The sequence below is a fragment of the Ranitomeya variabilis genome, chromosome 4, assembly GCF_051348905.1.
Source record: "Ranitomeya variabilis isolate aRanVar5 chromosome 4, aRanVar5.hap1, whole genome shotgun sequence".
Lineage (NCBI taxonomy): Eukaryota > Metazoa > Chordata > Amphibia > Anura > Dendrobatidae > Ranitomeya > Ranitomeya variabilis.
In genome coordinates this window covers 168,561,767-168,574,996 of record NC_135235.1, presented here as the reverse complement: position 1 = coordinate 168,574,996, position 13,230 = coordinate 168,561,767, and the positions used below count along the sequence as shown (strand labels likewise).

General features: G+C 46.0%; 1 protein-coding gene across 1 annotated transcript in view; it reads left to right on the top strand.

The window, feature by feature from the left end:
* The window catches only part of LOC143768559 (uncharacterized), a 44,515-nt gene that overhangs the window by 18,774 nt on the left and 12,511 nt on the right, over positions 1 to 13,230 (top strand). Inside the window, exon 5 of the mRNA XM_077257203.1 lies at positions 7,686 to 7,820. Within this exon, the coding sequence (XP_077113318.1) occupies positions 7,686 to 7,820 (135 nt within the window). The remainder of the gene's footprint in view (positions 1 to 7,685; positions 7,821 to 13,230) is intronic.

Below are 13,230 nucleotides of genomic sequence, written 5' to 3'. Positions count from 1 at the left end.
CTCACAACAACTTAATTCGCAATGATCTTCCTCGTCCCTCCAGATACTATGGTAGGAACGCACCCGTATGACGGGGAGGCTCGGAGATCTTCCGGGACTCTATCTGCGCCCCTCTCCTGTTGGTACCCCCCTTTGCCTTCCTGGGTGATGCGTGAGACAGTCCGCCTCAAGCTAACTGCCCTGCCGTAGGTCTGAGGTATGGCTTGAAACTCTTTACCTCCTCGGCGTTCCGGCCACCGGTAGTGCGCCTCAGTAAGGTGCTGCCTCTTTCAGCACAACCCTCACTGGTATCTCCTTTCGCTTGATTTCGTTTCTCACTCAGCACAATCTATCTCGCTTCTTAGTCCTTCCTTGGGCACCGCCGCTATGCTGAGCAGGCACGGTCCCTTTACGTTCTTTCCATGCCAAGCCTCTGCCAGGATCCCACCCCTGGCAGAGACCCTACAGTCTCTCCCTTCACAACACCCTCTGCCACCAGGTGTTGCTCCGTTCAATCCCGTCAGCGTTCTCTCTAACTTCCTGCCTGACCCCCAGTTTACCCACTATGGTGGGGAGTGGCCTAATGAATAGCACCCTTAGCTCCCCCCGGAGGCCCAGCTGTGAAATGTATTGGTGACTGTGATACCTGCTCAGAGAACTCCTTCCGTGCCATCGAACGCAGCATGGCCCCCCTTAGTGGCTGAACCATGCTACTGCAACGACCAGGACTCTGGGGCGCTGCACTCCCCCCTGGTTAAACACAGTACTCCGGGACTGGGAAGAAAAACAACAATACAGGTTAGCAAAAAGACATACAATTTTGTTGAGTGCAAATAACAATAAGTATACTTAAGTAGGCTTCCCTTTATGGGAGGTGAGGACACTTGTAACGTTACAAACATAATTAACCTTATAATTTACAGAGTATAAATAACTTCTGTTACCCAACCGGGTATTCTATTTAGTGCAATTTTTGAAATAATAACTTAACATTGCCTTTAAGAAACTCACACTCTTAGTCTATCAAAGGCCTTCCTATAATCACATTATAAGGCATTTCAACTTTACATTCTCCTTCTTGTGAACCTGCAGGACCGCCTGTCCCTACGGCACCAGACCTACTGCCTCTCCTTTCTTTTACAGGACCGCCCCGTTCAGCCAGGGCCTACTGCCTTTCGCTACTATACATAGTATAGACATAACATTCCTTTCGTTTAAAGAACTCTGAGCCCGCTCTACTCGGCTCCTTTAAGGACTCACTCTCTAACCCCTACGGGTTCACTCTCTGTCCTTAGTAACAAAGTAACTTTCAATGGGGACGCGGGGTTTACCTTCTATCCTCACCTTCATTATTACTTCGCTTACTTTCAACTATGCAGACCTCTACATCTACCCCTACGGGCTCTCTGCATCTTTTCTTTCTGCAAAACATTATTTAGATTTCACATTTCAACAAATTCAACACATATAACTTAGCATGTAAAACAGTTACATTTCTTTTCAAAGCATCATTATGGCATTACTGTTCTGCAACAGTATCTCTCTCAAGTTCAGTTTCTCACATCCCCTCAAAGAGGGGACCAAGTCTTTCTGAGGTAGCTCGTCTTCTCAGCCTACCAGCCCATGCAAAGGTTCCGGTATGGTATCTTCGCAAAGTGTCTTTAACTAGAACCGGTAGGAAAGGTATCTTCACAAAGTGTCTTTGGCTCAAACCAATAGGGCAAATATCTTCGCAAAGTGTCTTTGGCTAAAACCAGTAGGGTGCACCTTTAAGAAGGTGCAAACTATTTACAAAGGAAGTTCGAATCATGCACAGTCCATGATTTCACAGTTTGTGTAACTTTTGTGCAACAACTTCAGAAAAGGAAAACAAACAAAGGGGATCCCGGGTCAACAAAGGGATCCATTAACCCTGGGCGGGTTTAGCAGCAACTTAAAGGACAAACAGTAACTATTTACATTTTCATGGTATCGAGGTTTAGTTGAACGGCTTCCAGTGCTGCACCTGGCACTTAACCCCTCTTGGCCTGGGCAAAGTGAGGTCCAGGGTTACACCCAGTGCTGGACAAACGCCGTTAATCCGTCTTTCATGTACGATTAAATCATGCGCAGTGATGGAGGTCTGCGCAGCTTGAGTATGGGTATCTGCTGCAGCAGAGGTAGCGGCTGCTGCAAGATCAGTCACTGGAACGGAGTCAGCAGCTGTGGCACTAGCAGTCACTGGAGTGGTGTCAGTCGTCAGGGCAGGGTGGCTCTTCCTACCTGCTTCAGATGCGGTTCCTCCGGTGCCGGTCTGCTCCGTCTCCACTGGGGTCTGGAACGCTGGCTGCGGGGCCTTGTGCTGCGACGCTGTCATCTCTGCTTGCAGCACCTCGCTTTCCGGCAGGGCCTTGCTTTCTGGCTTCGGAGCGCTGGAACTTCTTTCTTGCTCCGGACCAGACGAGGCTGCCGACAGACGTCTGGCGAGGCTCCCGATGATGGTCTTCTTCCACCCGGCCTCAGTGCTCAGCTGCATCCGCTCGTCCGCTCCGGTCTGCAGGAGGTCAGCGTCAACTGTGGAGGTCTGGCTGCTGTGCCTCTCCGGGTAGCTGGGGGAGTCCTCGGCTCCGACCCCACGCTCCGGCTCCGGGCGGCTGGCCATGGCGTCCTCCATGTTGCTCACTTCTTCTTCCTGGTCCTTTTCCCGCTCTCTCCTTCGTGGGCGGTTTCGTTTTCTCTGTCTCTGCCCACCATTGAGGATCAGGAGGCGGATCTCGGCTGCTGACGGACACGTCCTCAAGGGGCCGAGATATTTAGACTGGGCGGCCATTGTCTTTCGCGCTCTTCAGCTTGTTCACGCCCACTTCCACGCCCTTCTTCTTCTCCTGCGCTCTCCTTAGCGCTGTAATGGCGGCGGTTTTGGCGCGAACTTTTGGCGGCAAGTGACACAGCACAGTCTTTGCAATAAAGTACAGTCCACACACAATAAATCACAGTCTCTAGGCACACATGACCTGATTCTTCAGGCTTAAGTAGATCCTGTTCGTGACGCCAAGTTGGAGCGCCCCCACACCGCCGCAGGGCCGAGGGGTACCCGGAGCCGGGCCTCTAGGTCTCAGTCCTGGGGTTGTCACGGTAGCTAGACCCGGTCCGTGGCCCTGTCTGTCAGTGGGGGACGTCCGGTGCAATAAGTGATGTTGTAGCGGTGCAGTTGTGGGGTGCAGGTCGCGGTAAATAACGAGGACACCAGGTTGCAGTCTCTTTACCTCTTTACTGAAGCTCTCTGGGTCCTCAGTCCGGAATACGGCTCACCAGGCTGCGCAAGTCCGGCCGGTCCAATGGCACTTCCAGAGCTCTCCTTGCAGGTGGAAATCGGTGCCTTCCTTCTAGCGCTATGTGTTGCAGTCCTTCCCTGCTGTGCTTACGGAAAGTACCCCACAACTGTTGTGTCTGTTTCTCGTGTTCCCTCACAACAACTTAATTCGCAATGATCTTCCTCGTCCCTCCAGATACTATGGTAGGAACGCACCCGTATGACGGGGAGGCTCGGAGATCTTCCGGGACTCTATCTGCGCCCCTCTCCTGTTGGTACCCCCCTTTGCCTTCCTGGGTGATGCGTGAGACAGTCCGCCTCAAGCTAACTGCCCTGCCGTAGGTCTGAGGTATGGCTTGAAACTCTTTACCTCCTCGGCGTTCCGGCCACCGGTAGTGCGCCTCAGTAAGGTGCTGCCTCTTTCAGCACAACCCTCACTGGTATCTCCTTTCGCTTGATTTCGTTTCTCACTCAGCACAATCTATCTCGCTTCTTAGTCCTTCCTTGGGCACCGCCGCTATGCTGAGCAGGCACGGTCCCTTTACGTTCTTTCCATGCCAAGCCTCTGCCAGGATCCCACCCCTGGCAGAGACCCTACAGTCTCTCCCTTCACAACACCCTCTGCCACCAGGTGTTGCTCCGTTCAATCCCGTCAGCGTTCTCTCTAACTTCCTGCCTGACCCCCAGTTTACCCACTATGGTGGGGAGTGGCCTAATGAATAGCACCCTTAGCTCCCCCCGGAGGCCCAGCTGTGAAATGTATTGGTGACTGTGATACCTGCTCAGAGAACTCCTTCCGTGCCATCGAACGCAGCATGGCCCCCCTTAGTGGCTGAACCATGCTACTGCAACGACCAGGACTCTGGGGCGCTGCAAATGCAACATGACAAGCCTAAGTACAGCAACATGGTAGTTATATTGCATCAGCAAGATCTCTCCCAGGAAAAGATTTCACAGAAGTCTGTGCTTTCAAGATGTGTTGTCCAAGCTCTTTTGAAGAAGCACCAAGAAATGGTGGTCGGCAAAGAAAACAGTGCAGCAGATGAAAAACACATCATGCTGACTTCTTTTTGATATTGAAAGATGTCCTAAAGCACCATTACCTCAGAATGGACAGAACCAGTCGGACCCAGTAACATCCATAATTATAATACTAGTTAGAGAAGTCTGACCAGAAGCGGTCTTCTTGAAAGAATTGCAGGCAAAAACCATATATCTCCAACATGGAACAAGTAACTCAACTATGCCAGAAAACATAAGAACTGGGGCGCAGAAAAATAGCAGCAGATACTCTGCACTGATTTGATAACATAAGAAATATTTGGCTATATCAGAAGGCCGTTTGTTCGCTAAATGGCTGCCGTGTGTACAATAAGGAGTGTCTGCAGATAGAAGTGAAGCGTTGTAGATGTGTCTTGCAGCTTGGGGCTGTATTTCAGCAAATGGTGTTGGAAATTTGGTAAGGATCAATTATCTTTCCAATTCTGAAAAATATGAGCAAATATATATGTTCACAGTAACCATCATGTAATACCATCAAGGAGGCATCTGATTGGCTCCGAATTTATTCTGCAGCAGAAGACTGTCACCAAACATACAGTCAAAGTCATTAAGAACTATCTTCAGTGTAAAGAAGAACAAGGAGTCCTGGAAGTGACCATACAGCCCCACAGAGATCTGACCTCATCATCATCATGTCTATTTGGGATTACTCGAAGAGACAGAAGTCTATGCTTCGAAGCCATAGAGTGGTTACTTTACTGATTGATTTAGATTTCTCTTTTGTTCATTCCTATTGCAATCTGAAAATTACTAAAAATAAACTATTAACACTACTATGTTTTATATATGTATATGTACAATATGTATCTGTATAATCCAGTGATCTGGAAAATCCCCACTGAAACCCCCACCGATCACAACTTTGGTTATGGCTCTGTGTATAGCAGCAGTTGTGAGAAGTGAATCAATCTTTTATAAATTGGCTCTCTGGAATAATCCCATCAAAAGATTTGTAACACAAAGTTTGCTATATTGTTAACGGAAAGAGGTTGCTTTATGTAAGGCCAGTCTCACACTTCCAGATAATTCCGGTACCGGAAAAATCGGTACCGGAGTTATCCATGTCCGTGTGTCTGTGTGTCCGTGTGCTCACGTGGCACATCAGTGTGGCACACGTGCGGCAGCCGTGTGCCGCCTGTGTGCTGACTGGGTACCACACGCGCTGTCCCCTGCTTAGGGTGCTGAAGCCGCCATTCATTTCTTCTCTCCAGCAGCGTTCGCTGGAGAGAAGGAATGAAAAATCATTGTTTTTTTATTTTTTTTGCAGTTGAAATAAAGTTCCCGGTCTCCTGCACGGCACACGGACTGCACACGGACAGCATCCGTGTGCGGTACGTGTTTTACACGGCCCCATTGACTTTAATGGGTCCGTGTGATCCGTGCGCTCCCACAAACACTGACATGTCTCCGTGTTTTTCAAACGGACACACGGTCCGTGAAAACACGCTGACATGTGCAGAGACACATTGATTTTAATGTGTCTACGTGAGTCAGTGTCTCCGGTACGTGAGAAAACTGTCACCACACGTACCGGAGCCACTGACGTGTGAAACCGGCCTAAGCTAGTTTGTCTTCTGAGAGTACTGTGTGTGGTCACCACAGATGAGAGCCCCTGTTTGAGGCTCCCTACATGTGTATGGCTGGCCTCAGCTTTCTCCCAAAAAAATCAGTCATTTTATTGGGGTTGATAGAACGGAGACCCATGAAAATCAACTGACCACCATGGCACACACACCAAAAAGGGATGCTAGACTGCACTAATAATCTAATGTCAACTTTATTAAAGAACAGGTAAAACCGAATACATAAAAAATGAGACACCACAGAGAACAGACACAACTGGAAGGGATGGCTGGAAAATAAGTGGCTAACATAGAACAACTACCTCCCAATACGATATCAAAGCAGATAGTAATAGCACTCAACCAGTTCCAAAATATAACTACCGATATGGTGACTGAAAAAGTGCAACAGTGCAATCAATCAGACAATAAATTAATAAATATTCACAAATGTGAGGTAGTACCAAGTGGTATACTATATATTATATATTATAAGAAGTATGTAAAAAGCATCAGTCAGCATATCGGAAAGTATATCATACATCCATTAGTACATACCAGGAGGAACTTATTTACCTAATAGATGCCACCAGCCAGGGACCCGACCACACCCAACGCGCGTTTCGCTAGGAAAGCTTTCCTAAAGTAAAAAATAACCTAGTCATGTTAGGTGTCTATGAACTCGTAATGACATGAAGAATCATAATGGCAGGTCAGTTTTAGCATTTAGTGAACCTAGCAAAAAAGCCAAGCAAAAAACAAGTGTAAGATTGCACTTTCTTTGCAATTTCACCGCACTTGGAATTTTTTTCCCGTTTTCTAGTACACGACATGGTAAAACCAATGATGTCATTCAAAAGTACAACTCGTCCCGCAAAAAATAAGCCCTCACATGGCCAAATTGACGGAAAAATAAAAAAGTTTTTACAAATAAAAGTTAAAATCACCCCTCTTTCGCTCCATTCAAAATAAAACAATTAAAAAAATCAAATATGCACATATTTGGTTTTGTTGCATTCAGAATGGCTCGATCTATAAATATGAAAAAATATATACCTGATCGCTAAAAGGAGTAACAAGAAAAAAAAATAAAATATCAGAATTACGTTTTTTTGGTCACCGCTACATTGCAATAAAATGCAATAATGGTCAATCAAAAGATAATATCTACACCTAAATGGTACAAGTAAAAAATGTCAGCTCGGCTTGCAAAAAATAAGTCCTTACCTAGCCTAAGATCACGAAAAACGGAGATGCTACAGGTCTTGGAAAATGGCATGTTTTGGTTTTTTTTACCAAAATTGGGATTTTTTTTTCACCGCTTAGATAAAAAAGAACCTAGACATGTTTGGTGTCTAAGAACTTGTAATGACCTGAAGAATCATAATGGCAGGTCAGTTTGAGCAATTAGTGAACATGGTACAAAAAAAACAGTGGAATTGAAATTTTATTTGCGATTTCACAGCACTTGGAATTTGTTTCCTGTTTTCCAGTACCTGATATGTTAAAACCAATAGTGTAATTCAAAAGTAAAACTTGTCTCTCAAAAATCAAGCCCTAACATGGACATTTTGATAGAAAAATATAAAAGTTATGGCTCTGGGAAGAAGGGGAGCAAAAAACGAAAATGCAAAAACAAAAATACCTCTGGTGATGAAGGGTTAAGGGTCTCTTCACTGTGGAGCCCATGCTTTCTTCTTCTCTTCATACATTAGAAGTAATATTTGAAACACTTTTATAGTCACAATTTATGGACTATTCTTATAAAATGTTTACATTTTTCTTTTAAGAGCTACCCGAGATCCCAGCGATAAACACACAGCCCAACATTATTCCAAAAGTCAATCTACCAATAGCTAAGGAAGATTTGGTAGTCAACGTAGCAACTGCAGACAAGCCCAACTTACCTGGAACCACTAAATTTGGTAAGTTTGTAATACACATTTTATATTTGAGTGCATTGGTAAGTTTACATGTAACAGTATGTGCACACGTTAAGTATTTGCTCCAGACATATGTGATTGTGATTTGTAAATTTTTGCATACATTTTTTATGCTTTTTTCAATGCATTTTTTTCCGACATTTACTGTACATCAGGAGGAAGGCTTAAAATTGTGCCACTACCTACACACGTGGTCAAAATTGTTGAAACTCTTTGTTTAATGACAGAAAAACCCACAATGGTCACAGAAATAACTTGAATCTAACAAAAGTAATAATAAATTTAAAAAACTATGAAAATGAACAAATGAAAGTCAGACATTGCTTTTCAACCATGCTTCCACAGAATTTAAAAAAAAATAAAACTCATGAAATAGGCCTGGACAGAGGTGATGGTATCCCTGAAAATAATGTGATCAAAGGGACATGTTAAATCAAGGAGTGTCCACTAACACCACAGGTGTCTACAGTTGTGGAATCAGTGAGTGGGCCTGTATTTCATACCATCTATCTTCCCCTCGACATGAACCATTTTCCCTGTCCCTGTGGCCAAAAATCATCCTCACAGCATAATGCTGCCACCACGTTTCATTGTGGGTATGGTGTTCTTATGGCGATGAACTGTGATGGTTTGGCAGTAAACATAGGGTTTAACTTGGTGGCCAAAAAATTCAATTTTGGCCTCATCTGTCCAGAGAACCTTCCTCCATACATTTCAAGAGTCTCCCACATGTCTTTTGGCAAATTCAAAACAGGCATTACAGTTTTAGTGTGTAAGTTAAAGTTTTTTATCTGCCAATTATTCCATAAAGTTTACCTCTATGGAGCATACGGCTTATTGTGGTCATATGAACAAATACTCCTGTTTCCACTTTGGAACTCTGCAGCTCCTTCTGGATTACCTTATGTCTCTCTGCTGACTCTCTGATCAATGTCCTGCTTACCTAGGCTTAGAGCTTTGTGAGTGGCCCTCTCATAAACAGTTTTGTTGTGGTACCATGTTCATTCATTTGATGATAATTGATTTGATAATGCTCCAGGGGATCATCAGAGATTGGAATATTTTTTTATAGGCTGGAGTCACATTAGTATTGAATACAGACGAGTGGCATGCAGGAAAAAAATTCGCATAGCACTCGGACCGCTGATAATCTATGGGGCAGCTCAGATCACTTTTTTTTCTTAGCCGTATTCTACGTGCAAGTGAAATTGCAGCATGCTGTGATTTTACACATATACCGGCTGAGTTTTGCCAATGCAAGTCTATGAGTGTGAGAAAAAAACGCACAGCTCTCATAGCATGCGAGTGCTGTCTGATTTTTACATACCAGTGTCCTTTGAAAAGCCGGTAATTCCTCTGCGCGTACAGTAAAACCACACTGACAGGTTAGAGTAGAATATATAGAATAGAAATATACACATAGAATACATATGTACAGTATACACTATGTCAGTGATACACATATATATATATATCTATATAGCATAGAGAATAGATTGAAGAAAAGACGGTAATTCTTCTGCTGGATTACATACAGTAAATACATATAGAATAGGTAGATATATAGATGTCAGTGACAAAAACAATTAGTACAGTTTGTGTGCAAATTACTGGACATGTATTTAATTAATCAAAGATTATTTTACAGAAAAAAGGGTGTGGGCTCCAGCGAAATTTTCACAACCAGCAGAGGGAAAGCCAGCGACTGGGGGCAGATGTTTATAGCCAGGGAAGGGGGTAAAACTCATGGAGCTTCCCAGGCTATTAGTATCAGCTCACAACTGTACAGGGTGGATCATTTATATGGATACACCTAAATAAAATGGGAATGGTTGGTGATATCAACTTGCTGTTTGTGGCACATTAGTATATGGGAGGGGAAAAACTTCAAATTTCAAGATGGGTGGTGATCATGGTGGCCATTTTGAAGTCGGCCATTTTGGATCCAACTTTATTTTTTCCAATGGGAAGAGGGTCATGTGACACATCAAATTTAATGAGAATTTCACAAGAAAAACAATGGTGTGCTTGGTTTTAACGTAACTTTATTATTTCATGAGTTATTTACAAGTTTATAACCACTTATAAAATGTGTTCAAAGTGCTGCCCATTGTGTTGGATTGTCAATGCAATCCTCTTCTCCCACTCTTGACACACTGATAGCAACGCCGAAGAAGAAATGCTAGCACAGGCTTCCAGTCCCCGTTGTTTCAGATGCTGGGGTCATCTGAAGGCAATTGTCTATGCTGTGAAGATTCAAGATGTGCAGCATCTGAAACAACGGATACTGGAAGCCTGTGCTGTATGTAAAAGCTCAAGTTAAAATTGCATTGCACAAGGATTTCATATGGATCACCATATGGAGAACATTGCTGTGATTCTAGGGAGAGAGAATCGGACGGCTTTTTCATACGTTGCGTCTGACACCTTAATGGTGCTGCATCCTCTGTGGCCTTTCAGAAAAAGTGTGTATATACTGACAGACAATATGATACTTAGATTGCACACAGGAGGATTTCCATTCATTAAGCATGTGATATATGAAGGGAATTGTTTGCAACAGAATTTTTTAGAGGCTTCATTGCAAAAGGGGTGAATAGATATGCACACGCCAATTTTTATTTGTTTGATCCCATAACTTTAACTTATCCCTACATTTTTCTCACTTCACCAACTTAGGTTATTTAGTGCTGATTAGTGTTGAGCATTCCGATGCTGCAAGTATCGGGTATCGGCCGATACTTGCTGTATCGGAATTCCGATACCGGGATTCCGATACTCTTGTGGTATCGGGTATCGCAACAACATTAATGTTAAAATGTGTAAAAGAGAGAATTAAAATAAAAAATATCGCTATACTCACCTCTCCGACGCAGCCGGGACTTCAGCGAGGGAACCGGCAGCGTTGTTTGTTTAAAATTCGCGCTATTACTTGGTTACGTGAATTCCCGGCTTGTGATTGGTCAGGTCGGCCACGTTGCCGGGACGCGGACCAATCACAGCAAGCCGTGACGAAATTACGTCACGGCTTGCTGTGATTGGTCCGCGTCCCGGCAATATGGCCGCCCTGACCAATCACAAGCCGTGACGTCACGGGAGGCTGGACACGCGCCCATTTTAAAATGAGCGCGTCCAGCCTCCCGGCTTGTGATTGGTTGACCGCGGCGCAACCAATCACAAGCCGTGACGTCACGGGAGGCTGGACACGCGCCCATTTTAAAATGAGCGCGTCCAGCCTCCCGGCTTGTGATTGGTTGACCGCGGCGCAACCAATCACAAGCCGTGACGTCACGGGAGGCTGGACACGCGCCCATTTTAAAATGAGCGCGTCCAGCCTCCCGGCTTGTGATTGGTTGACCGCGGCGCAACCAATCACAAGCCGTGACGTCACGGGAGGCTGGACACGCGCCCATTTTAAAATGAGCGCGTGTCCAGCCTCCCGTGACGTCACGGCTTGTGATTGGTCAGGGCGGCCATATTGCCGGGACGCGGACCAATCACAGCAAGCCGTGACGTAATTTCGTCACGGCTTGCTGTGATTGGTCCGCGTCCCGGCAACATGGCCGACCTGACCAATCACAAGCCGGGAATTCACGTAACCAAGTAATAGCGCGAATTTTAAACAAACAATGCTGCCGGTTCCCTCGCTGAAGTCCCGGCTGCGTCGGAGAGGTGAGTATAGCGATATTTTTTATTTTAATTCTTTCTTTTACACATTTATATGGTTCCCAGGGCCTGAAGGAGAGTTTCCTCTCCTTCAGACCCTGGGAACCATCAGGAATACCGTCCGATACATGAGTCCCATTGACTTGTATTGGTATCGGGTATCGGTATCGGATTGGATCCGATATTTTGCCGGTATCGGCCGATACTTTCCGATACCGATACTTTCAAGTATCGGACGGTATCGCTCAACACTAGTGCTGATGCATTACACACAAATCAGATTGCAAAAATATTTGCACACAGGTTGTAGTGTAACAAAATAGATAAAAAGCCAAGGGGGGAGAATATTTTCGAAAGCCACTGTATACATGAAACATATTTGTAATGCGGCGCCCCCGCACCGCCGCAGGGCCGAGGGGGTACCCGGAGCCGGGCCTCTAGTTCTCAGTCTCGGGGTTGTCACGGTGGCTAGACCCGGTCCGTGGCCCTGTCCGTCAGTGGGGGACGTCCGGTGCAATAAGTGGTAGTAATGGTAGCGATGGAGCGGTACGGTTGTGGGGTGTAAGTCGCGGTAAATAACGAGGACACCAGGTTGCAGTCTCTTTACCTCTTTACTGGAGATCTCTGAGTCCTCAGTCCGGAACACGGTTCACCAGGCTACGCAAGTCCGGCCGGTCCAATGGCACCTCCAGAGTTCTCCTCTCAGGTGGAAATCTGTGCCTTCCTTCTAGCGCTATGTGTTGTAGTCCTTCCCTGCTGTGCTCACGGAAAGTAACCCCACAACGGTTGTGTCTGTTTCTTAAGTTCCCTCACAACTCGATTTGATGTTCCTCTGTAATCCACCCCTTCCCTGTATTCAGGTTGGAATGGCACCCGTTTGTCAGGTAGGCCTGGAGTTCTTCCGGGACCCTAGAGTCGCCCCTCTCCCGCAATTGCCCCCCAAGACTTCATAGGTGATATGTGGTAGACAGCCCGCCTGAGACCGACTGTCCTGCCGCTGTTTGGAGTATGGCTTGAAGCTGTATTCTAATCCACTCCCTCGGCGTTCCGGCCACCGGTATTGCGCCTCAGCAGGGTGCTGCCTCTTTCAGCACAACCCCTGCTGGTATTCTCCTTCTGCTTGATCTCGTTTCTCACGCAGCACAATCTATCTCGCTTCTAGTCCTTTCTTGAGTCCCGCCGCTTCCAGGAGCCTGCGCGGACCCGTTACGCTCTTTCAATGCCAAGCCTCTGCCAGGATCCCACCCCTGGCAGAGACCCTACAGTCTCTCCCTTCACAACACCCCCTGCCACCGGGTGTTGCTCCGTTCAATCCCGTCAGCGTTCTCTTTCTAACTTCCTGCCTGACCCCCAGTTTACCCACTATGGTGGGGAGTGGCCTAATGAATAGCACCCTTAGCTCCCCCCGGAGGCCCAGCTGTGAAACATATTGGTGTCTGTGATACCTGATTGGAGGAACTCCTTCGGTGCCATCGAACGTACCATGGCTCCCCTTAGCGGCGAAGCCACAGCACTGCAACGACCAGAACTCTGGGGCGCTGCACTCCCCCCTGGTTAAACACAGTACTCCGGGACTGGGAAGAAAAACAACAATACAGATTAGTAAACAGACATACAATTTTGTTGAGTGCAAAACAATAAGTATACTTGAACAGGCTTCCCTTTATGGGAGGTGAGGACACTTTTAACGTTACAAACATGGTCAACATTATAAATTACAGGCTAT